Raw genomic sequence first — 24,999 nt, forward strand, 5'->3', positions numbered from 1 at the left:
CTTCCATAGTTAATTGGAAAAATCTGAACATGGCTCAATACTAGCTACAAGTCAGTGTTGGCACAGATACCTCCTAAAGATTACCTCAGATTCTGAGACTTATGACAGGTAGTCTCCACAAATCACTATCTCAGAACTTGTCCTTAAAATCACAGAAAACATGAAAATCATAAGAAAAAAAAATTAAAAAACCCAACCATCTCTGTTAGGAGATTGAGAGAAGTTCAAATAGGAGAGGCTAAGAAAAACCACTTCAGAGTCCTATCTTCAATGTAAAAAGGGCTTCTCCCTTAGAGCACCTTCCCAATGCTAAATACCCCATCCTGTTGACCCTGGCAAAAAAATTGGGTAGAAACCTGTCCCCTAATCAACTGGAGAGGATTTGAAGAAGCTTCCTGAATGAGAAGTGAAACTTCTTCAAGGAATAGAAGAGAATAACACAGTTGGAAGGGACCTTGGAGGTGGTCTAACCTCCCGTGTTGGAAGGAAAACAAAGAAAGTCCAGTTGCCTTTTGAAAAAGTACCTTTGGGACAACCATGACTTGAATGACTGAGAATCCCCATAGACATACAACTGGAGAGAATCCACTCTATTAGTTCTCAAGCTAGCCACTTGTAATGAGTCACTGATCTGCACTCAACAAGGTAAGAGCAAGAGCCACAAACTTATACAGATCTTATATAAAATATTAAAGGCAGCATGCATATACACTAAAGAAAATCCACAATACAGGAATAATTTTTTTACAACTGATAACAAATGAGAATGAACACAGTACACATGGCATCCTTCATGGTGTGAGATCATTACAGATGCATTCTTAGAAAGATCACGTTGTAGCTTTGCTATTGAACTGAGCTAGAACCTGTTCTCCCAACAGACTGGCCCTGCATTCATTATGGAAGACGGAAGAGATAAGGAGGCATGACATGGATCCTCGAATCCTGCCTTTCAAGACAAGGACTATTTTAATCAATTAATCACTACCAGGCAGGCACCTACAAATGAAAAAACATGTATGTACACAGATAGCTCTCAACACACAACCTTTTGTTTATTGACCGTTCAAAGTTATAATGGCACTTAAAAGCCATTTGACCTTTGCAGCATCCCCATAGTTACATGATCAAAATTTGGACTGGCTCAGAATTATGACAATTGCAGTGTTCTGGGATTATGTGATCACTTTCCCAACATTCTGATAAGTGAAGTCATTAGGAAAGCCAGATCCACTTAACTATGTTACTAACTTAACAGCTGCAGTGATTCACTTAACAACTGTGGCAGGGAAGGTTGTAACATGAGGCAAAACCACTTAACTGTCTCACTTAGCAACAGAAATTTTGCGCTCAATTGTGATTATGAGGCAAGGACTACTTGTCTATGTATAGTATATCAGTAAGCATAAATATAATTGATTCATCCTGAGCTCCTATTCAAATCTCCATGCAGATTATTTGCTTCTTTCTTGTTTGCAAATGCTCGTGTAACATTTGCGGGTTAGAGTTTATAAGGCTTATAAGGTTTATAAGACTCACAGACCATTTTCAGTTCAGTACAATTTATAGAAGTCTGGGACAAGTGAAGAAACTGAGGTTCAGCTGCTGGAATAACACTCTTTTACATATGTCCCCCATATTTAAAGCAAAATGACTGAAGTATTGTAGTAATAATAACAGGAGTTTCCAATTTCTTAATTCCGAAACCAAGATTTAATCGTTTTCTACCTGACTCTGTAATAGGAAAAGGAATTCTAAAGGACCTGATGGTGAAATACATTTATTTTAACCAAGCCGAGCATATGCCTCTGCTGGTCGCTGAGCAGTAGGATTGTAAAAGATTCATGCCAACACGTTTGCAACTACCCAACTCCTGAGTCTCAAGATGGAAACAACACCATCACCATTATGACTTTGTGATCACTGCTACTTTCATCAGTCCTGAAAGCCTGGCACTCTCTCGTGTCCTATCACCAAGTTCTTTGTGCTAGAGAAAGTGACAGGAAGAGCCAAATAGGCATTTTTTACATATTTTCTCAAATTTTATTTGCTTTTCTCTATTCTCTAGAAGCTTGGAAGGACTATGATAAATTCTATATATCTCATGCATTACAAATAGCTTTATACCAGTGCTCTCGAGCAAACATACAAAATCTTGCTACAGTAGTTTTTCCTTTTCATGTCTTACTTCATAAAAGTATAAATATTAGAATTAAATTACCCTAATTTGTTCAATAACACCGAACAGATCTATATTTTTTACCACTAGTCTAATCCAATTTAAAAATTATGTTCTCATTTTGTGAAGCCAGGCTTTTTTCAGTGAGGCTATCTATACTCAACCCACATTCTTCTGGTTTCCTTGCTCAGTTTAATCTTTAAAGCCAAAAGAAAATCCATACTTAAATTTCCTCTCCACATTTGATAAGCTCATGGCCAGACCTCGCTTACTGCCTGATTAATTACATCATTATCAATTACTAAAACTATTTCTAGAGCAGCCATTTTTTGTTTCATTATCTTTCATTTCTGCAGAACAAGGTGTAAATGCACAATTTGTTCATATTAAATCAATTACCCATATTAAATGAATTATACATTCCAATAATTGGGAAGAGATATATTCTTACCTTCGCTTCCCCCAACTCATACCTTTTTCTTTCCTTCATCACAGCCAGCAGTCATATAATGAAAGGTCACTCTATCACTACACACGAAGAAGCAGACTTGTCTCTTTTTTTTTTAATTCTAAAGTAAATCACAAACAATACAAATACACTTGTGTGCAAAAATTAGGCACCCTTGGTCAAATTGTACACTTCAATAAATCCTTAAGCAAACAGAAAAATGGCAAAATTTCTACATAATACAAAACCACACAATAGTGTTCTACAAATTTCAATGCATACTTAACAATTTACGTGCAGTTATTTATAGATTCAAGGTAAGAAGATACTCGGAGCAGAAGTTTGGATACTCTTTCAGGCAGTACTTTGTAATACCTCCTTTGGGAGACATTTTCTGTAACCAGCTGAGTAGTTCTAAGCTTTGCTTTTGGAATTTATTCTCACTCTTCATTAACAGAACTCTTCCAACTCAGAAGTATTCTGAGACTTCTTGGCCTGCATTGTACTTTGGGATCTCCCCAGATTTTCAATAATATCTAGGAACTGGGAAGACCATTGTAAATCCTGTTTTCTTGTAACAGTTTCATTATTTATTTGGAGGTATATTTCGGCTCAAGGATTTGTGACATAAATGGAATGTTAACACAATCTAAAAGATACTGCATGGGCACCCTGATGGAATTGGTACCAGCAGAAACAACCAACTGAAATAGTCTTGAAAATTCAAATGGAATCTTCAGGATAATATAAGAAATGTCACTTTGTGGGGGAAAAAAGTAAGTATAAAAAAAGAGTTTTCATTTCTAAATAAAAGCTTCATCTTAAACTATTACCTAAAATATTATCTGTCTATATCTAAATTGAGTGTTGCCTTTAGCTGCTTTTCAGTCAAAAAGCATGGAAAACATGTGAAAAAAATCTTCAACTTTTTTGAATGATTTATTAGAAACATGTTTTCTTGACATCAAAAATCTTAAGGTTTATCTAGGTTACTCCAACTGAATAAATTGCCATAGAATGCCAAAGAATTCTTCAAAGAAATTTTAACTGATGAACATGAAGCTCAGCATTACATGCTAAATATATTTACCCCCAATATCAGAAGTCTACTGATAATGAATGGCTCTGATCCAAGTTTATATTAACCGGTAAAGTAAATGTTATGATGAATAGTTTATTCTTGATCCCAAAAGTTGTTGCTTTTCATCTGCTACAGAAATGGAAGAGGAAAGACCCACATCAGATATACAAAGGATATCTGTGTCCTAAGCATCCACATCAACATAACAGTTCAGTTCAGAAGACCAATTTATTTGCCAGGAACTACATCAGAATAATCCTTCAATACACCAGCCAAATGATCATTGTGAGTTTTGAATCTCCGTTTCTTCTGAGATGCTGGCTTCTTCCTCTTTTGGATAGGAGCCTAAAAATAAATAAATAAATAAGTCACATTCACGAGAGCCCTGTTCCCCGAAGGATTTTCCCGGGTAAGGATCCCATAATACACCCTTCTCAACTGTAGTCCCCCATCTGTGAAATATCTTGCTCCCCACCACTTCTATGATGATCTGCCACAGAGGGGAAAACCGGCTCATGGAAAGAGCACTGGAAAGGAATCTTAAGTTTGGAATCTGCCTCTTTGAACTGTTTCAATTATGGTTAATAGGTTGTTGTTGTTTTTTGTTAATTTTGTTCAAATCAAATCACAATTTGATTATGGCTAACTGCCAGCAAGAAAAAATAAACATACTTTAAATTTCAAAATGTATTATCTGTTGCATTCTTTAAGTTGGATAATGAAACTGATACATTGTAAGTGATCTGAAAAATCCAGCTGGTTAATAGAAAGGCTGCATAATAATCATCTGACCTTCCTGCTATTATTACTAAAAAACAAGATATTAAATTTTGACACAAAGCCAAATAAAATCTAAATGTAAAGGCATGTGTAATCATTTCAGTCTTTTTCCTGTTGTTTTTTTTAATTTTTGGTTCCTGCTGTCGCAATTGCTCTACTTGGGGTAGACAGCATAGAAATATCAGAAATAAACAATGAAATATATTTGAGCCTTTGGAGGATTGTACATAACCCATTTTTAAATAAGCAGAACATAAATTGTACAGGTAAGCCATCCAGTAATACACAGGTGTTTGATCCAGAAATTGGAAAATACCCAACATCAGTTTTGCAGATCCAAACCTTTTTTGAAACCTTTTTTGAAGCAGGGTGGCAAAATATTTTGGCTATTACTCATGAAGGCATGAGTTTTTAAAAAATGCTCTGGGGAGGTCCTGAGCAATCCCACCTCATCCCAAGACTGAAATTTTCCATTAGGGGATTAAGGGACAAAATGAGTATCTTAAATTAGAAAGTTTAAGACATCTACTTCTTTCTGTCCAATCCCCAAAAGATTTTGATTTAGAAATGAAGTACGCAAATAAGTAAACAAGTATGCGTGTCTTTCAGAACTGCAATGCTTTTGTTAAACAAATCCAATTCCACACAAAACTGCATACACTAACCTCCCATTGGGGCTCCGCTTTCTAAGATGTACACAAGCCCTACAGTTGAAAGGGCCAAAATGTTTAAACTGAGAGCACACATCACAGTTGGGGATTCTTGCAAAAAAAAATGATTGGTAGTACTGAGCAAAGGCACCAGAAACAGAAGAAGAGTGAACAGCATTCCCCTGACCACTCTTTCTAGTTAATAATTTACAACTCTTGTATTGCCAAACACTCAGCTTACTTTCTAAGCATCAGAGTTTTTGTTTCTTTTTTTGAAAAGGAGAAGCCAATTCTTTGTCTTTATTGTGGAACAGGGATAAACTACAGCTATATAGAACTTACAAGTGCATTCCATTCCAATCTCAAAAGTTAGTATATTTTTATTCTTGAAGACTGAAGGCCAGACCAGGTATTATCTGAACAAATGTGCAAACTCAGTTGCTCTCAGTTCAAGGCTTAGAACGTATACATTAATTTGGGGGTGTGGGGGGGGGGAGGACAGTTAAGCTAATGTCCCCATTTCTCCCATATTAGTGATATTTTAAAAATGGCTTTGTGATTCAAGTTTGTTCTTGCACCTCTTATTTTTCCAAGAAGCCAAGGCGCTTGCATGTGGTTTCAAATATATACAAAGGCCAGATTGTACAGTTTATTAAGCACTTGCTAAAAAAAAATCATATGGTAGTATTTGAAAGGATTTGTAATTCTGCTCCTTATGAATTTTGGAGAATTTTCTTTGTCCTGGACAGTGGGAGAAAGACAGATCTCTAAGTGAAATCATATTTCAGGATATTTTTGAATTTCTATGCATGGAACATTCTCTCCTCTCTTGGTGGCACTACACATATGAGTCTACATTGGCTGATCTTTGTCTTAGGAATCTATGCAGTCCAAAGCAAGTATCAGTCGGCAGGAAGGAACTAGGTCATTTCTCTGCAGTGGCAGTGGATTGCTATCTAAAGGACTGCAATGGGTACCAGTGAAGTCTCTAATAAGATCCAAATGACAGAAATGCTTCATTTCATGTTAAGAAAATGGATCTGTCCATTGCCTTGTAATCTCATTCTCTTAGGCAATTCATTCATCCTTCTCTCTTGCATTCTTAAAATATCTTCATTTCCTATAAATTAAGTATATTAATTCTGAAGAAAGAAAAGACTAATAGAAAGTTGCTTACTATTTTCTTTGGGCCTACATCTTGCATGGAAGAAATACCCTGGCGTTTCAGGTAGTCTTCTATCTTCTCTTCATCCATAGAATCCACAGGAACACTCCTCCAAAGTTTTTGAAATTCTAAAATCCCAAAATGAATACCAATTACTTTCCTTACTCCTTTCATAATTATAATGCTCAACTGGCATCCCACATTGACTGCAATGCTATATAAAATAGTAACAAGCATAACCTTTACTATGAATTGTACGGAATAAGAAAAAGGGGATAAGACACTATAAATACGTCAAAAGGGGCTAAGGTATTATAAATACACCAGGGTATTAGCATACAAGAATTCTAAGATAGAAGAGCTAAAATTAGATAATTACAAAATGATCTGCCTCTGCTCCCAGACTGGGAGGAGAGTCAGGTCCCAAGAGACTGATGGAACTCTTGAGAGTGGGAATTGGTATTTACTTTGCCCTTTTTTATTCACTGTGACACAAATACTTCATAGTGGTTGGTAAAACCTATAGATGTTTGTTATTCTGGACCGAGTTTTAGTGCATTCTTGTTCGAATGAGGACTTAGCTTACTGTGTATCTTATTTTGTTTTTTTAACCCAACGGGTTTTAACTAATGGATTGAATTCATTTCCTAATGAACTCATTGGCATTTTGGCAAATGGAGTCTCTCAGCCTAATCACACTATTCCAGTCAATGAAGGATATGCAGATAATTCTCAACTTAGGACCACAGTTGAGCTCACAATGTAAGATCACAATTGAGTCCACAATCTGGATTGTGTGACAATCACCTCAACAACTGCAATCCCAGCTCTCTCCATTGCGGTTAACGTGAGTACCTGTTCTTACAATATTTCTGAAGGCCAGAAAGAGCAAAATGCCATCTGTTACAATGTTCTGAAGCCTTTTCATCTTTTGGAAAAAATCGCATTGCCTAGTTTTCTACAATAATTGTGCCTGACATTGTTCAGCCACACTTGTCAGCAGTAACACAGAAAGGGAAGGTAAGCAGACCTATGTGGTGGGATGGAGAGAAGACCAAAGCCTTCTGGGAGTGGGGTGGGGTAAAGGGCCAGCCTTCCAGGAGAGTGGTGGAAAGGGGGAAAGGCCCATATACTGGTGTGTCTAGCTGGCTGAGGCCTCCCAACCTGCAATGGAGAAAACATGAGGGACTCCCGTGCTAGGAAAGTCAGGTGCACTGACAAGCGCCCCACATTTTTGTCATGTGACTGCAGAGTGCTGCAATATTCAGAACTTTGAGAGGGGATCATGTGTCCCTTCATTCAGCACCATCATAATTTCAAACTATCACTAAACAAATAAGTCAAGAACTACCTGTAAAAGTATCTGCTGTTTCTCAGTTGATAAACATTCTATGATTGATACACTGGTTTTGATTTATTTATTTATTTATTTTGGTGGATTGTATTTTCATCCAATCATTCTTTTATGAGGACCTAATAATAGCAACATGGGTTTGGGAATTTATTTCATAATACTTAGGATTGTTGTTTTTTTACTTCTTGCTATCAACGCATCCTTTGATATATTTGTGAGTATTAGCTCAGTATATTTGATATTAAGCAGTCATTGTACCCAACAATTTTAATATGCTAGGCAACTACTGCCATTAATATCTTATCCCACTGTTTCTCCTTAACATCAAAAGAAAATATAGCATTATCTTTGATGCTTTCTGATCCCCAATGGCAACATTATGCAGAAAAACCAGAGAACCCTGAATACAAGGACCTCACCAAACTGGAAAAAAGTGGGCCGTCAGCAGCCACATGTTCTCTATGTCATTTGTTTTGGATCCAAAGTATAAAAGATTCATTGTACTATATTCAAGTTTTTAAAATTGTATTATAATACAAAGTGACTTTGAAATAACTCCCAAATTCCTCAAGCCAAACATTTTGCCTCTTGATCACAGAAAATAAAGAGGACAAGAGAAGCAAAACTCAGATAAACTGCAGGCAACCTGCCTCCATATATCTTTTCAAGTGCTTTCCTGGAATGCCTTTATCAAGGCTGTGGCTGGTACAATTTCATTTCCCTTCATTCCATACTAATTAAGTCACAGAGTCTATCAATGGGCCTTGTTCACAAGCCATAAATAAAACACAAAGTATAAATTCAGGAATTCCTTTCAAGTATTTCTACCTATGTAAAGATTTGTTTTGGTGTACTGAATTAATAATTTGGGCAGCCTGGTGCAAACCAAAACAATAATCCATAACATTCTTTCTTTTATATTGGTTTTGCAGAGCTCTGCTCAATACACTGAGTGCCAGCTCTTGGATATTTTTCAAGTTGTGAAAATTCTGCTACTTCACCCTTCAAAACTGCTTAGGACCAAAAGCAATCTATTGGAAATATTATATTGTGTCTTGATTATAAAAGCAAATCCTGGTGTAAACATGTGTTTTGTGACTACAGAGAACACCAGTAAGTTTCCAATGTCCCCAACCAAGTGATCCCTGGTGCTACAGTTAGCAAAACATAGTCTCTGTATCAAGAAAGATGAGGTGCCCAAGGAAGCTGCCATACAAGGGCTCCCATTGATCTCATCAGTCATCCAGCTCAAACATCCATCTGTTGGGCTTCAACAACACTGCTGCCGAAATGAAGCCCAACACATAGTCATGTCCTCCAGATTGGGGCGAGTGATCCTTCCTGACGAAGGATCCGGGTTGATGACAGCTGACGACGCCAAAGGCAACCTCTTTCCCCTGTTGGGTGTACCCAATGCTACCGACAAAACGAAGCTTAATACATCAGCGTAGCTACCGGCTAGGAGACTAATGGATCATCTGTTCGGCACGACAGGCTGCAGGGTTGCCTTTTCAACTGTTCGGCATTTTGTAACTCTCTTGGCAAAACGCTTTTCCCTTTTTCTCAAAGCGCCCAGCTGGGAAACATTTTGAAATATAGTATAGGCTGGTCGGCGTGTCATATGGGGGATTGGGATAGAGACCCGGGGTAAAGGGGGGATGTTATCTGGGGGCTTTTGCACCATAGGTGGAATACGGGTGGGTGACGGATATTGGGTAGTTATCAGGGGCGGGTGTTAGCTAATGATTGGGGGTGGAAAGAGATTATAAAAAGCGCCGAGAGGCGGATGCTCTCAGCACTGGCTTTGCTCGGACTTACTGTTTGTTACTGCTGTAGGAGGAAGCCATAATAAACACGCATTGCTACACCAGGACTGTGAGTAAAGTGTTTTATTGAACCAGTTTCAGTGACCTCCCGTAAGAGCTGACACCACCCCTCACTACACAGAATTTGTTCTTTTTCATCCTTGCACATTTCTTGTAGTCTTATATTCTTATGGTTTCATATACACTGAGTATGCAAATCCACATTTATAAAATAGAAATGTTGCAAAGAAAGCATATTTTAAAATAACAATTACAATGGCACTATACAAAAAGCATTATACTGCTTCAATAGTCTCTGTAGAAAAAATTATTGCATTGTCCCCTCATGACTGGGAAAAACTAAAGCAGCTGCTGGTCCTTAATTACTATGGTAATTGTACTAAAAACACAGTTAATATAAGAGGAAGTATAATACTTGAAAACTATCTCAAACATGCAAAATAAAGGTGAATAAAAGCAATTTAAATAATTAACTGTCCTACTGACTCAAAATAGTATTTTAATGAGGTGCAAACTTAATGAAATGAAACATCAAACACAGTACATAGAATTATGTGGTTGGAAGGGATCCTGGAGGGTTTTCAGTCCAACCCCCTACTTAAGCAGGAGACACTATCCATAATATCCTAACATCCAGAACATTACAATGGCTCTGATCTTACATACTACCGTTATGAAATAAGCAAGATGTAAAAGTCTCAGTAAAAAGTCTACAGTATTTAACTCTAAAGTCAAAACATTAGCAACTTCAGGTTGTTCTCAACTTACCCAATTAAGCATTTTGATTAAGCCAAACTCTACTTAATGCTTAGAGGCCAGAGGTAGCTCAATAAAATCTTGTTTGCTACACATCCTTTCCTATATATTTTCAACTATATCATATTTATTTAAGCATTTTTTTCTCTCTAAAACCTTCCCACAGTACTTGGCTGATTAACCCTAATTGCAGGAAAAAAAGCTTTGGCCCAGAAACCTCAAGTTTATGTTTCCAGAGGGAGGGTAAAAGATTCCATGTCAGTCCTTTCACTATTGAAGTAAAAACAACAAAACCCTACAAATGGATATTTATGATAGGCTTTAAATCTATTTTTAAAAGAAAAAAAATGCATATAATAGGAAGTAGCCCAATTATGAAATAAGTGTACCTGCTACCTGATCTAATTGTGAGTATTTCAAAGAGGGAGCAGAAAAGCAAACTTTATTTTAACTGATTTAAATTTGTGTGTAGTAACTATCAAAGTACTGGATGATCAGAGTCCCACTTGTTTTCAGGAAAAGGAGACTGCAAAATTAAGTAAAAGAAAGAGCACTCAATGATTCTTCACAGTTCCCAGGTTTATAACCTTCATTTCCTTAAATGACACAAGAAAAGAAGAAAGATATTTCATTTAGTTACTCATTTGTCAATTATGGAAAAAGGGATTCCCTCAACATATTTTTCCCAAAGGGAAAAAAATAGATACTGTACAATCAAGTATTGTCTTTTGCTTAATGTGAATGTTCACCTTTCTATTTTTAACCTCCCCCTATATCCCAACATTATCTTATTAGGTTTTTGTGCAAACAAAATTCAAACACATTAATACAAAAAGCTACATATGAGGTTAGTGGAAGATTCCTCCCCCACTCCCCCCAGGTATTGCACACTGCAGGAAAATAGTAATGATAATTAATCAGTCACTTAAGAGAGATACTGTGGATTGCTGAAGCTGAAGCAGAATGATGAATGTTTATACCATTTTTCTTTCTAGTGATTCCTTATCTATTTCTAAGCATTTCTAAATACTGTGATTTAAGGTAAATAAATAAAAACAAAGAAATGATGCTCCAACCCATTCTTAGAATATCAAAATGAATGGTAGTTACACTCCAACGTTTACTTAGCTAGGGAGATATGAGATGACCTGATAAGGACTGCCTTAGGGATGCTGGAGGAGGTTGTGGGAAACGAGTAATGCTTTTGATGTGCCATGCATGAATATTATTTAAAATGTAGGCCAACTTTTATTGCTTCAATGCAATGCATGTTTTGCATGTGACAAACTTTATTCATGGTATGTGGCATTAATGAATATATGCACTGATAATTTGACATCTGTGAAATCAGTGTTTCATTGTCCTTTTGAGAAGATATGCAAGATGGCGTTTGGGATATAGGCTGTACTTTTTGTACTTGGCTTCTTAGAAAATTTACTTGTTTCTGAGTTTCATTTGCTAAACAGAAAATAGGTTTAAAAAGCAATTTTGTACTTTGGAAATCAGATTGTGCCTCAGTCATGTTTTTAAGAAAATTACTTCTCTTTTAATCCCAAATTTACGATTTAAAAGCCATTTTTGAATAGGTAATACTTCCATTATAGCTATTTTTTAACAGCATCTATGACTTGTTCTCAAACTTCCCAATATGTGCAATAGTTCAAAAAAATATTACTTAACAGGGAGTTACCTTTTCAGGCATATATAAGAGGGCTTTCTAGCACTTATTGTAAGACATGCACTGATTGATATAGAAAGAATGCCACCAAATGTACAAAAAGAGAAATTCACAAGGTAAGGTTTTCCTTTCCTTTTTTGACAAGCAAGAAAAAATGAATGCCAAAATGGTAAAATACCACACACAAGGTATATTGTGTTTTTTATGTTCTAGAAGTGTAGTGCTTCTTTTGGGCCAATTTGCAACTAGAACCAGGTTGCAAAACCATTATATAAAAAGTTAGGGAAACAGTTATGAGCTCCTTTGGATGGTCTCCCATATAATAAAATCCGTTTATTTATTAAACCAAATCAAAATTCCTCAACATTTCTTGTAGCAAATAAGTCCCTCCTTTTCCTTTTTTGGACTTTGGGTTGGGGATAAAAATAATCCATGTAGAAACGTTTTTGAAAAATGTTCCATCTTTCATATCAATAACATTCATATGCCAAGGAAGTAAAAAGGGAGACTCTACAGACAGCATGAGAAGGGATGAATAGAGTCATTTGACTGTGTCAGGTAACAAATCTAAAAACTGAAATGAAGTGTAATATAGAAGAATCATTATTAGGAGGCAAAAGAGAGAAGGATCTGCAGAAATTTTTTAAAAAAAACAAATATGAGAGTAATAGCGTTATCCTTGACTTTCCCAGACCCTGGAATTTACAGTTAAGCTTTGTTATCACCAGTGCTCAAATCATATCAGTTCTTACAAGCAATCCTGCATTCAGCACAACTTTCTGCAGAAACTATTTATACGCATACAGCAGTAAGCATGGACAGTATGTGCTTACTTTCTGTTAAGATCACCAAAGCATCATCAGCAAGGGGCAGAAAAGGCACAAGGATACAGATAGTCCTTGGGTTATGAAGGCAATTGGGACTGGAATTTCTATCGCTAAGGTGCAACATCATGTGGCCATATTGCTTAATGATGGCAATCCCAGTTGCCATCATTTAATAAAGACTGTGTAGTTGTTAAGTGAGGACCCTATATGAACACAATGTGGGAAGAGACATGAAATCAGGAAGTGCTCCGTTATGCTGCAGAAAATTTCTCCCAGGCAAGCAGGTCAGCAAGCAAAAGCTATAAGAAGGTGGACAAGAGCAATAAATAGATGGCAAGGTGTTGTGGGCAGGTACTACATAGATGCAGGGGCAGGTACAATAGTATACCTACAAGTGGGTAAGTGCCATAGGCAGGGCTTACAGAATATGAGATCCCCATGCCACCTGGGGGATCCTCATGAGAAAAAGTGGTAGGAGCGGGAGCAAGTTGCATGGGCAAAGTTGCAACCTCCTTCTGGCTTTTCCATTGACCTTGCTTGAATTCTATGGAAGCAAAGAAAAATTCTGTTTGCCTTTAGGGTATAGGGGAATGTTTTAGCCAAGAGTCTGTAATAAGATAGTTTATCTGTATACAAGTTAATAACTTGATTGGTCTTTGAAAACTATTGTCTGTGAACTTCATTATATCAATGCAACCAGTTATTTATAGATATAATATATTGGAAACTGAGCAGCATATCCTTCACACCTTGGATCTCTCCCAAATGTATAGTCTCATTGATGGTTTTTTATGTGAAATTCTTTTAATGGTGCTTTGAATTTTTCTTCTCTTTGCCAGACATTAATAGACTATGGACTCCTTATCTGCCTCACATGCTGGGGCCAGTGGGGAAGATATTAAATGAAGGAATTTCCCAAGAAGATGGGTGGTAACAGCACTAATTCCAACCCAGAAAATGGAGTCAGTGTGTATAATCCCAGAGTGTTTTGGGGAAATGCATTCTGAGATCTTAAATCTCTCAAACTGTGGGCTCAATCCACTCTATGCATAATTAATTCTCCCTGTAATCATTTTCATAAAGAGTCGCAATGCATTTTTTTCTCTAACCTTCACATAGATAGCTTTTTCTGAACAACCATACTTTTAAAATGTATTTGCCCTGCAGGTTTATAAAAAAAGGCACATTAGAAAAGGCAGTTCTAATCTTCATGCTTTTCTTAATAATCCTTTACAACGGAACACACCTACAGATTTATAAATTGCGTGCAAAGTTTGGCTACTCCAGTCAAATTTTATGTGCATCCCTAAGCATGTGTTCAAATTTCAGAAAGATGTTGGATTTAATTATGAACCATGAAAAAATTGTAGTAGCTCTTCTTTAGGATTCATCATCAGAAATTGACTAAGAGAATTTAAATCTTCCCATGCAATATTATTTACCTCACCTTCAAGATCCCTTAGCTGCCTAGTCATTATGAGCTCAGATTTAACAGTGCGTATATATACAATGACATTAGTGACTATTTAAAATATAAATTAACTAGAAAATGTATTTTATAAATCACCATGAAAATATGTCAAGTAAATAAAAATAATTAAATATAAAATGTAAATACTAAAAATCAAATAACTATACAGGCAACACAGAGGACTTGTAAGGTAACACTGCCATCTAGAGCTCAATTTAAGGACCTTCCTACCTTCACTGTGATATTTATTAGATAGCATAGTTTTAAATTAATCTGAAAATGTATTATTTTGTTAATTATTAAATATTAATTCAATTTGAATAGCCTCCCATTCACTATGCAACTCTAGGCAGCTACAATCCAACAATAAAAATGACAAGCCATGATTTGGCAGCTCATATATTTACATAAATAGTAGCACCACCATCTAAATGGTTCGTCTAACTTCCTGATCCAATTCCTGAGGGAAAAATAGGTCTTTAGTACCCAGACTCAAGTTTCCACACAAGTAAAAAGCTCACTATATGATTTTAGACCAGTTACTTTTTCTCAAGTCCAATCTTGAGAGTAAAATGATGTGGTCCCATATATTGACTTCTTTACAGGAAAAGTAAGATAATAAGCAAAAAACAAATAAGCAAGCATTACTACTCAACTTACCACAGTTTGTTTAATGACTTCTTGAAGTTACAACAACACTGAAAAAAGTGACTTATAAGACTGTTTTTCACATGATTATTGCAGCATCTCCATGCTCACATGATCAAAATTTAAACGCTTGGAACTATCATAAATATGACAATTACAGTGTCCTGGGTTCATGTGATCACCTTTTGTCTTTCTGACAAGCAAAACTCACTTTACAACCCTTATTAAACAGTGATTCACTTAACAACTGTGGCAAGAGAGACTGTAAAATGGGGCAACTGTTCTCACTTACAAAAATAGAAATTTTGGACTCAGTTGTGGTTATTAGTTGTGGTTATTGACCCTGACCTGTATACATTCTGAACACAAGCAAGCAGGGCAGTACAACAAAATGTTATAATGTAAAACAAGCTTCTTTTCCAGAGACAGGTCATTCTGTTTTATTGTCTGTCACTATAGTTTCCCCTTTTCCTACCTCCCATCACTCATTGGCTGTCTTTTTCTGTTAAAAATTCCAACTACTTCTGGTAGAAACTGTTTTTATTCCTTCTCACCACAAAATAACTTGATGAACAGAAAACTTTCACAAGTTATCCATCTGTTCTTGCTGATCATCCTTCCTCAGTCTTTATTGAGCTATTTTAGATTCCTGCCTTTTTCTTTTCTATTTTGGTTATATTCTGTAGGATACAGTTAACATCCTTATAGCCATCCTTATACCAAAAAAGACAGTACGTTTCCCTTCTTGAATGCAATATAAATCATTATACTTCAGTTAAGGAGGGACAAAGCAAAAAAGTTACACTCACGGATGTTTGGGGGGATCAAAGGAAGAAAATAATCTAATTGAAATTCAGAACATTTGTTTAAACAATTTAGGTGAAATACAAGTTTTACTCAAAGGGAAGAAAATAAATTATAATTCCTAGATCAAGACTTAGAAATTTTAGAAAATCAAATAAAAGAATCAAAGATCTGTCAGTTTGACTTTGGCAGTTAGTGATTTCTTCATAAAGAATAAAGGGTATTCAGACATTGGAAACTGGCTCATCAAGAACACCGATTTTCAGATAGTCCTTGACTTATAACAGTTCATTTAGTGATCATTTGAAGTTACAATGGCACTAAAAAGTGACTTATATTTTTCACACTTATGACCATTGCAGCATCCCCACGATCACGATTTACATTCAGATGCTTGACAACTGGTTAATATTTATGATGGTTGCAGTGTCCTAGGATCATGTGATCATCTTTTGCAACCTTCTGACAAGCAAAGTCAATGGGGAAGCCGGATTCACTTTACAACCATGTTACTAACTTAACAACTACAGTGATACACTTAACAAATGTGATAAGAAAAGTCATAAAATGAGGCAAAACTCACTTAACAAATTTCTCACTTGGCAACATAAATTTTGGGCTCAATTGTGTTCATAAATTGAGGACTACCTGTACAACTCAGAATATGGGAGGATAACATAACTTCGTATCTCCCCACAGAACTTAAGGAAAAGTAGACTATTTAGGTAGCATATTCAAATTCAATTTATTAAATGTTAACACAACCAAAGAATAGTTTTTGCATTTCAAACAATAAAATTAGCACATTTTTATATATATATATATATATATATATATATATATATATATATATATATATATATATATATATATATATATATATATATTTGTAACAAAAATGCAAAGTTGAATGATAAAACCTACCTTCATCCACTGTAAATTGACAGCTTTTATCATTGTAGAATAGGATTTTCTTCTTATCAGGACGGGTAACAAAGATGATTTGGTCTCCTAAAGCCTGCCTCAATTATAAATACAGAATGGTAGGTGTATATCAACTGTAATTTCCAGAATGTGAAGATTTTGTACAACTGCAAATATAGTTATCTGTTCAGCACTCAAAGCCCATTTTAGAATGACTGAAATGGAAACCTGCAGTTGATTTGCTCCATGTATACAAGTAACAAATCTTTATCATTTGCAAGCATTTTATGGCAGATTGGATGAAAATACTGTGGTCACACTTTCTCCATTATATTTACACATTTTTATTGTTTATTTTATTTCTATCCTACTCAGGATGATATACCTTATATTTCTTCCTCTTATTTATTTTCTCTGTATGAGGAAGACTGATCCAAAGCCATCCAATTAGATTGCATGGCTGAGGATGGGCTAGAACCTGGGCCTCTCCCCCACTAAAAACAGATTAGCAAATTAGTAAAAAGTAACTATTAAAGTGACTTACTGTTTGCTTTAAGTTCTGAAAAAAACTTATTATGTAACATAGCTTTGCCATTATCTCTAGAAGAATAGATAATAGATATCAAGACTATTAGCAAAGATTGGCTCCAGAAGGAGCTAATTCTTCCCTTGCTATACTGGACAACAAAAGAGTAATTAACTGCCTTGTCAGTTACCCTTTGAGTATGCGTAATAGCTTCCAGTGGCAGTGAGAAACTGTGCCACAAGGGAACAACTAATTTAGAAATATGTTTTTAAAAATTAAGTAAAAATTTCTCCTCATAAATTTTTATGAAACAGAGTTTCTATTCTGTAAATTAGCAATGCTCTCTCAAAGCCAAATAGTCTAAGTGAGCAAATATGTACACAAATACAATTCAATACCTATCATTTTGTGAAAGAACGTGTTATCCTAAGTTTTTGGCTTTAAACAAAAATAATAATGCATCTTAGATGTGAAAAGCCAAAATTCAGAAACTTTTGCAGCCACTAGGAGGAATTTGTCAACTACAGAAATCCTAAGGAATTACTGTCAGCGTCAGTTTTCCATTTGCAAATTTGCTACATTTACACTATGCTGCTAAATTATTTGGATGTAAATTTCACTGAATTAAATACATCTTTTGACAAGATGTATATAGCTCAGCAGTGTAACACTGATTTGATAAAATGATAATGGCAACAGCTGCAATTTCAGTCATTTCCATTTTAATGCTGATTTTTCTATTTTAAATGTCTTTTTTATATATGTGTTCTTTTTAGTAACTACTGTATGCTAGCCAGAGTCATTTCTCATGATATAGGCAGCTACATAAATTTCTTCCAGCATTTCTTCGATATTGCCAGTAATTACTCCAATTACTTCGTTCCTGATTAGAAAAACAGGATCAATAATCAACACTATAAGCAACTTCTATTTTTTAGACATCAATCATGAAATAACATGTAAACCAAGCAAAGAATAATAAGAAATTAACCTGCCTGATATGAAAAGCCAGAAATGGCTCAGTCTTAATATTAACCATTGGCATTGAGGTGAACATGCTATGTCAGCTATTATACTACATTTTCTCAGGTGTGACAAGGGTTTGTAAGATACATTTATAATTCTTAAATCCATTTTGGATAATGTTATTACTTCATTTATGAATATATATGTATCTGTGTGTGTGTGTGTGTGTGTGCGTGTGTGTAAGAGAGAGACACAGAGAGAAAAAGAATGAATGCATATGTGTGTATATGTATAGTTATTTATATTTTAAACTGATACAAACATGTAAATATAGCAATAGCCACTTAGATTTATATACCACTTCACATTGCTTTACAGCTCTCTCTCAGCGGTTTATAGAGTCAGCATATTGCCTCCAACAAACTAGGTCCTCAGAAGGATGGAAGGCAGAGTCCACCTTGAGCCACTCAGAATTGTACTCCTAGACTTCCAGTTTGTTCCTCGTTGGTGTCGTTACAGAATCTGCGATCATGCACGGTTTTGCCCATGCTCATTTGCTGGAGGGTCCCAATCGAGACTGGAGCCACCCTGGTGGGGCGATGAAGAAGGGGGAAATTGCCTGGAGGGTCGAGGGAAGCCGCAACTCCCCTCCCTGACAGGAAAATCCCTCCAAAAGGCAAGCTGCAGCAGTGTTCTTAAAATGGCCACCACGAAGACGAAGAACATTCCGGGAAACTAAGTTTTGTGCTGGACAGAGAAGTAGCGAGCAGAGTGTGAACCAGACAAAGGACATCGTTTTTGAGGTACACTGGTATCAAATTAAAGGGCTATTTTGGAGGAAAGCGTGTGGAAGCGGCGACCAGAGAAAGTGAGAAAGAAAATGGGTCTTTAAATTTGGATTTGACTATTCTATTGGACTAATCTGGAGGAGAAATTTAAAGGAAAATACATTAACACAACAAAGGTTTAAAAATTAAACTGGACAGATATTGAACTGTGGGCACTTAAAGGGCATAACTAAATGCTGGAACTGAGTGTGTTGACAAGTATAGCTAATGATTGAAATTAGCGAACTTAATAAAAATATATTCAACAAAGAAAGTTAAAAAGAAAAAGACTCAAGAGCGCCACCTGATGGTACAGGAAAATTTTAGTATGTTTTAAAATGAGACTTTGAGACTTTGGATTTTGGAATTTGAAAGAAAATAAAAGGAACTTTACTATTGCCAGTAATTTGGGAAACAGTTGAGAGGCCAATTAGAGGATTCAGAATAAAGACTCAAGAGTATGAATTGTTGAAAATAAACTAAAAAAATATTGGCTGAAATAATATACTGGATCCTGGGATTGAATATATCTACGAAAGAAGAGGATTTCAGCTATTAAGGAAGAGGAAAGAAAAAGAAAAAAGGAGAAGATATAATGGAGGAGCTACTTGTTGATATAAGACTGGACTCACAAGATATAAGATCAGATATGCAAGATACAAGGGACATGATAAAAATCAAACTTGAAATGTGTAATTATGTACTACAGAAATTAGAAATGGTGACTCAGCATACACAAGAACATAATAAACCAGAGGAGGAGGAGTTTTATAAAGAAGAAGCCAACTTAGAAGGACAAAACGAGCAACAATTATTTAAGCGGGGGGGAAAGGAATTAGAATTAAAAATTTGTGGTCTGATGGGATGATAAAAGGGAGAATGGTTTGGAAAATGGCTAAAGAGAGAAGGAAGAAGCAGAAAAAGGAAGTGCAAAAGGAAAATCAAAAGAAGGAGAGAAAAGTTTAATAACTGGAATGAGAAAAGGAGGGGAATAAGAATGGGGAAAAAGGGAATTAAGAGAAAGGACCAGAAAATAAAGAGCAGGAAACAAACAAGGATGAAAAGAAGGTACACTGTTCAAAGAGTGAGAGATAATGGGTGAAAAAAAAAGAGATAAGGGGATTCCACAAAGCAATGTGTTGGGATGTATAAGAATATATTGAAAATAGCATTTTGTAATGTATAGAAGATTTATACAGAAAATATAATGCGGAATCTGAGAAAAATATATATATATATTTGTGTTTTTATACTAGATAGGGAGATTGATATTAAGGAAGAATGAAGGTGGTTAGCTCGAATTATTAACTAGAGGGGACAATTATATTTACAGATAAGGATTGATAAAATGACAAATGTGACAGAAAAAAAATATGAGAAATGACAATAGAAAGGAGATGAGAATTTTAGATAACATTGAAAAATAAGATATGAGAATACACTAAGAAAAATGGAAGGAGATATATTAGGATTTGGAATTGAATAAATGAACGTAGAATTGAGATGAGAATTTTAGATAATACTGTAAAATAAGAGAACATGAATTGGGATTGGATAAGATAAGCTTAATATTTAACAATAAGGATGACATAATATGAAATTTAACAAATAAAATGAATAGGTAACTATGATCATGTTTGTATTGAGATATGAAACCTGGAACCACACTGCTTGTCAAATGAGAATTTTTTATTTAAAATAAAATAAAATCAAAACAGGGAGAAAATTGAATAATGGAATTATACTAGGTATGTTTAACTGATATGGTGGTAGGCATTTGGAGGGAATAAGGTTGAAAATAAATACTGAAGAAGTATGAATTAATATGAATATATGCAATGAGATGTATGATATATTGATGCCACACTGTTAATGTATCGTTGTTATATGTAGATTGAAATAAAAAAAATGGGGAAAAAAAGAATTGTACTCCTGGAGTGAGCAGTGAGTTAGCCGTGCAGTATGCATTCTAGCCACTGTGCCACCACAAAATATATTAAACTATACAAATACATATACCTATACAATGGGTTTTTTTTAAATACAGATGAGTGGCATGGTGGCCTAGTAGTGAAGATGGCTCACCTTCCATTTGGAAGGTTGAGAATTCAATCCTAGATAGCAGTAGATATTTCTCTTCTCTAGGGAACAAAGAAAAAAAAATCTGCTGCAAACTCCATTGGCGTCAGGAATCGCAACCGACCAGTAAACACTCAGCTCCATTCAGCTGCCCGATTCTACCCTGAATTAAGGGATTCGTGTGGTAAAAAGAGAGGTTTTTTATTTGTATTTTATACTGATAATCCAACTTTATAATACCCAGACTGCTAATTTTAAATTCTTGTTGTTGTATATGTGCAACCTGATGAAGCCTTTTAGGGTATTCTGATTTAATATTGTCTTTTAGACAATTTTGGGCCTGTATGTATTTTTCTGAACTATCCTGATACTGTTAATTTAGTTTTTGGCATTTTGAATATTTTAATATCCATTTTCTTGTGCTGGTTAATCACCATAATAAATCTGATAAATAAATAAATACATTCAAAGAAATTCAAAGACCTATTCTTTTCCAGATTAAGAAGCTGCCACATTGTTCAAGAAGAGACCTGTGAATTTGACACCAGGATTTTAAAAAAGAAAAGTTGCTCTACATTATAATTGAAAGAGATGTTGATAATCCAAATGCCTTGTAACCAGTTAACAAATGTGAAAAATGCAATGATAAGCATTGCTTACCTTAATTGCTTTTTGTGCATTAGGAAGACCTTCCTCAATATCTTCCAAAAGAATTCCTCCTAATCCTCGTTGATCATGCTTATCCAAAAGCCTCAACAGGGCCTTTTTATCTTTTAAGTTATACTTAGGCTTGAAAGCATATTTCCCATCTATAACTTCTATTTTAGGATTGCTGACAAGAGCCTATAATGAAAACAAAACAAAAAGAACTCAGCTGATAGGAAATAGCACACTATTTTCTATACATTTTGACAACAAAAAACATCTACCTGGGGCATGTCCATATAAATCACCTCTGATCAGTCTCCTTAGAATAGCATATTTTGCTGTATCTCTCCGTCTCATTAATTAGTCAATCACTCTCAGTGTAGGAGTAAGTACTACTATATACTTTAAATAAGTCTCTTTTCACATTTTACTTTATTATTAGATGTATTAATTTAACTTAAATATTTTTTAAATATTGTAAATTCTAATCTTTATTTTTAGCAAGTGTGAAAATAAAATACTGAATTTTTATTTAAAAAAGCATGAAATATTTTACACTTGGAAAACATCATAATCATACAAAAATATATGAGAATACAAAGTGTGTGTGTGATATGTGCATGTGTGTGTGTATACATAGATAGCCAGACAGATAGATACACACACACATGCAGGCATATTTAATGGTCTTCACTGCTATTTGTTTATACAATTTCAACATTAAAAACAATTTATATATAATATCATACAAATGAAAGTTTATGAAGTTTCTATTTCTTGACAAATCTTGTAATGTATTTTCTTCATGTAATTTGTTGACAGTATATACAGTATGTTGAGAAAACATTTTTTTAGGGCAAAGTAACATTAAAAGTTAAATAACATATAGAAATTGTATAACCAGAAAGCAACACACTTATATTTGATACTTCTTTGCCAGTTTTGGGCATGAGACTTGGTAACAACTTATTAAATTGTTATTTATTATTTGATCATCACATTTATTTAAACTAGTACCCTTAATAGCTACTTTTGTTACCTCACTCATTAACCACTGTTTCTGCTTCAGTCCAATATCTAAGTGCTGTGTTTCATCTAATATTTCTTCTAGAGTTAATGGATGGCTATCACCACGTTGATGTCGTGTCTAGACAAAAAAAATGATTTTATTATCTTTCAAAACGATAACATTAGTTACATTAGAAGCTGACAAAATATGTACAAAAATAATCTTGCTTAACGAGCCGAAGGACCTTAACTGCTTCCATTTCAATATTTACTTTTCTAATTCTGTCTGTGCTACATTTTCAGTATTAACCCTGATATTGGAAACAATGTGAACTACCTAAATAAATTACAACAGTATTAGACAGAGGTGGGATTCAACTGGTTCTCACTGGTTCAAATGAACTGGTTGTTAACTTGTTGCCCAGTTTGGAGAACCAGCTAATCTGACCTCTAGCTGGCCCTGCGCACCCCTCCCCTCCTAGGAGTCCCCCCCCTTCAGTGCCCCATTTTGGCTTCCAGGATGGTGCAAGAGACCTTCCAGGCCCAAAGCCCCTGCTCTAGGGTGGGCTGGGAATGGGGATTTTGCATGATCATTACTGTGGGGGGAGTTGAGAATGGAGATTTTGCATTATGATTGCTCATAAGTAAGTAGGATCCAGTAAAATTGGAATGGAAAAATCCCTATCTGTAGATCAGCTTTTTTCAGTCTTAGCAAGTTTAAGATGGGCGAACTTCATGCTGTCTGGGAAATTCTGGGAACTGAAGTCCACGCACCTTAAAGTTGCCAAAATTGGGAAGCATGGGTCTACACTAGAGCTTAGAATTTTTCATTCCTGTTTTATTTAGACTTTGGTGTAATTAAATAAATCAGTTGTGGTTTCGTTAACAAATAGTGATTAAAGCGATATGAACCATTACTGGACTTTGAGAAACTGAAATTAAAACTTGATCTGGGCTTTAATGATTAAATAAGGGATTATGGAAATAATGTAGGCAAATGTTAATCTTAGAGTAAGAGTTTGATATATTTTTTACTTATATCCATACCACAGAAAGTTAGAAGTCATTCTTTTTCAGTTTTCCTTCTTTTCCTTTCTTTCTTACACTTTCACTCTTTTTCTTTCTTGAGCCTTTTCTTTTTTCAAATCCATTTGTTTATCCCTTAGCTTTGTATTTTTTTGATGTATGAAAGATCAAATATTCAGCCATTACAATTCTACATTCCTTGTTTACAGAAAGCATTTCAAAATTTAGAATAAAATTTATAACTGGGAACCATCTCATATAATGCGACTCTGAGTCCCTCCAACCAAAAAGTGTTTATCGATAGAAAGGGTGTTGGTACTTACCTGACACGCCCATTCTCTTTGAACTGTGAAGAGCATCCAGTAGTGGGAGGTGCTTCAGTCTCTGCATGTCTAGGCTGGATTTAATTTGTGGAACGCTCCTCCTCTTCCACGGGATTCCTTCCCAGTGTTCCCCAGTTTTGGCAAAGATGAGAGAAATAAACACCCTCATCCTCAATGCCCTAACAATTCGTTGGCCGAAACAGGACCCCACCAGACAGAAAAAGGGTAGGGCTGGATGCTCTTCACGGCTCAAAGAGAACGGGAGTGTCAGGTAAGTACCAACGCCCTTTCTCCCATGAGCTGTTCAGAGCATCCAGTAGTGGGACATACCAAAGCTTGGCTTGTCCTACGGGAGGGACTCCGTCTGGCTTGGAATCCCCTCCTGGTCCCTGTGGACCCATTGCAGAATTCTTCTGCCAAAGGTGGCCTCAGCGGATGCAAACACATCTATTTTATAATGCCTAATGAAGGGCGATGGAGAGGCCCAGGTTGCAGCTTGACAAATTTCAGTTATTGGTGCCTGTGTGGCCCACGCTGCTCATATTGTGGCGCTCCTTGTTGAATGAGCTGTTATGCCCCTGGGCACCTGTAGTGATTGAGTCTGATACGTTTTTGCTATCGCAGCCTGTAGCCAACGGCCTATTGTAGAAGATGAGATCTTGCATCCCTGAGTGTTGGGCTGAAACGACACAAATAAGGCTTCCATTTTTCTGAAAGTCGCTGTGCGATCGCCTCACATCAAGCCAATGCCATTGTAGTTCCAACCCTTGGGATGGTCTGGGACAAAAATTAGGAAATATCAGCTCTTGTGCCCTGTGAAAAGCCAAGTTAATTTTGGGTATAAACGTAGGATCAGGACGAAGGACCACCCGGTCAGAATGGAAGACACAAAGATCTTGTCTGATTGACAAAGCTGCAAGTTCCAAAATACAACGAGCGGAAGTGATCGCTATGAGGAAAACTATTTTATACATCAGAAATTGGGGACTTGATGATTTCAAGGGT

General features: G+C 35.7%; 1 protein-coding gene across 1 annotated transcript in view; it reads right to left on the reverse strand.

The window, feature by feature from the left end:
- Positions 1-2,727: 2,727 nt before the first annotated feature.
- Positions 2,728-24,999, reverse strand: part of GTF2E2 (general transcription factor IIE subunit 2) — a 47,149-nt gene continuing 24,877 nt past the window's right edge. Inside the window, exons 4-8 of the mRNA XM_026712810.2 lie at positions 22,677-22,784; positions 21,650-21,832; positions 16,592-16,685; positions 6,316-6,431; positions 2,728-4,053 (exon numbers count right to left, since the gene is read on the reverse strand). Of these exons, the coding sequence (XP_026568595.1) occupies positions 3,937-4,053; positions 6,316-6,431; positions 16,592-16,685; positions 21,650-21,832; positions 22,677-22,784 (618 nt within the window). The 3' untranslated portion in view covers positions 2,728-3,936. The remainder of the gene's footprint in view (positions 4,054-6,315; positions 6,432-16,591; positions 16,686-21,649; positions 21,833-22,676; positions 22,785-24,999) is intronic.

Source organism: Pseudonaja textilis, chromosome 2, assembly GCF_049901715.1.
Source record: "Pseudonaja textilis isolate UNSWEBS1 chromosome 2, rPseTex1.2, whole genome shotgun sequence".
Lineage (NCBI taxonomy): Eukaryota > Metazoa > Chordata > Lepidosauria > Squamata > Elapidae > Pseudonaja > Pseudonaja textilis.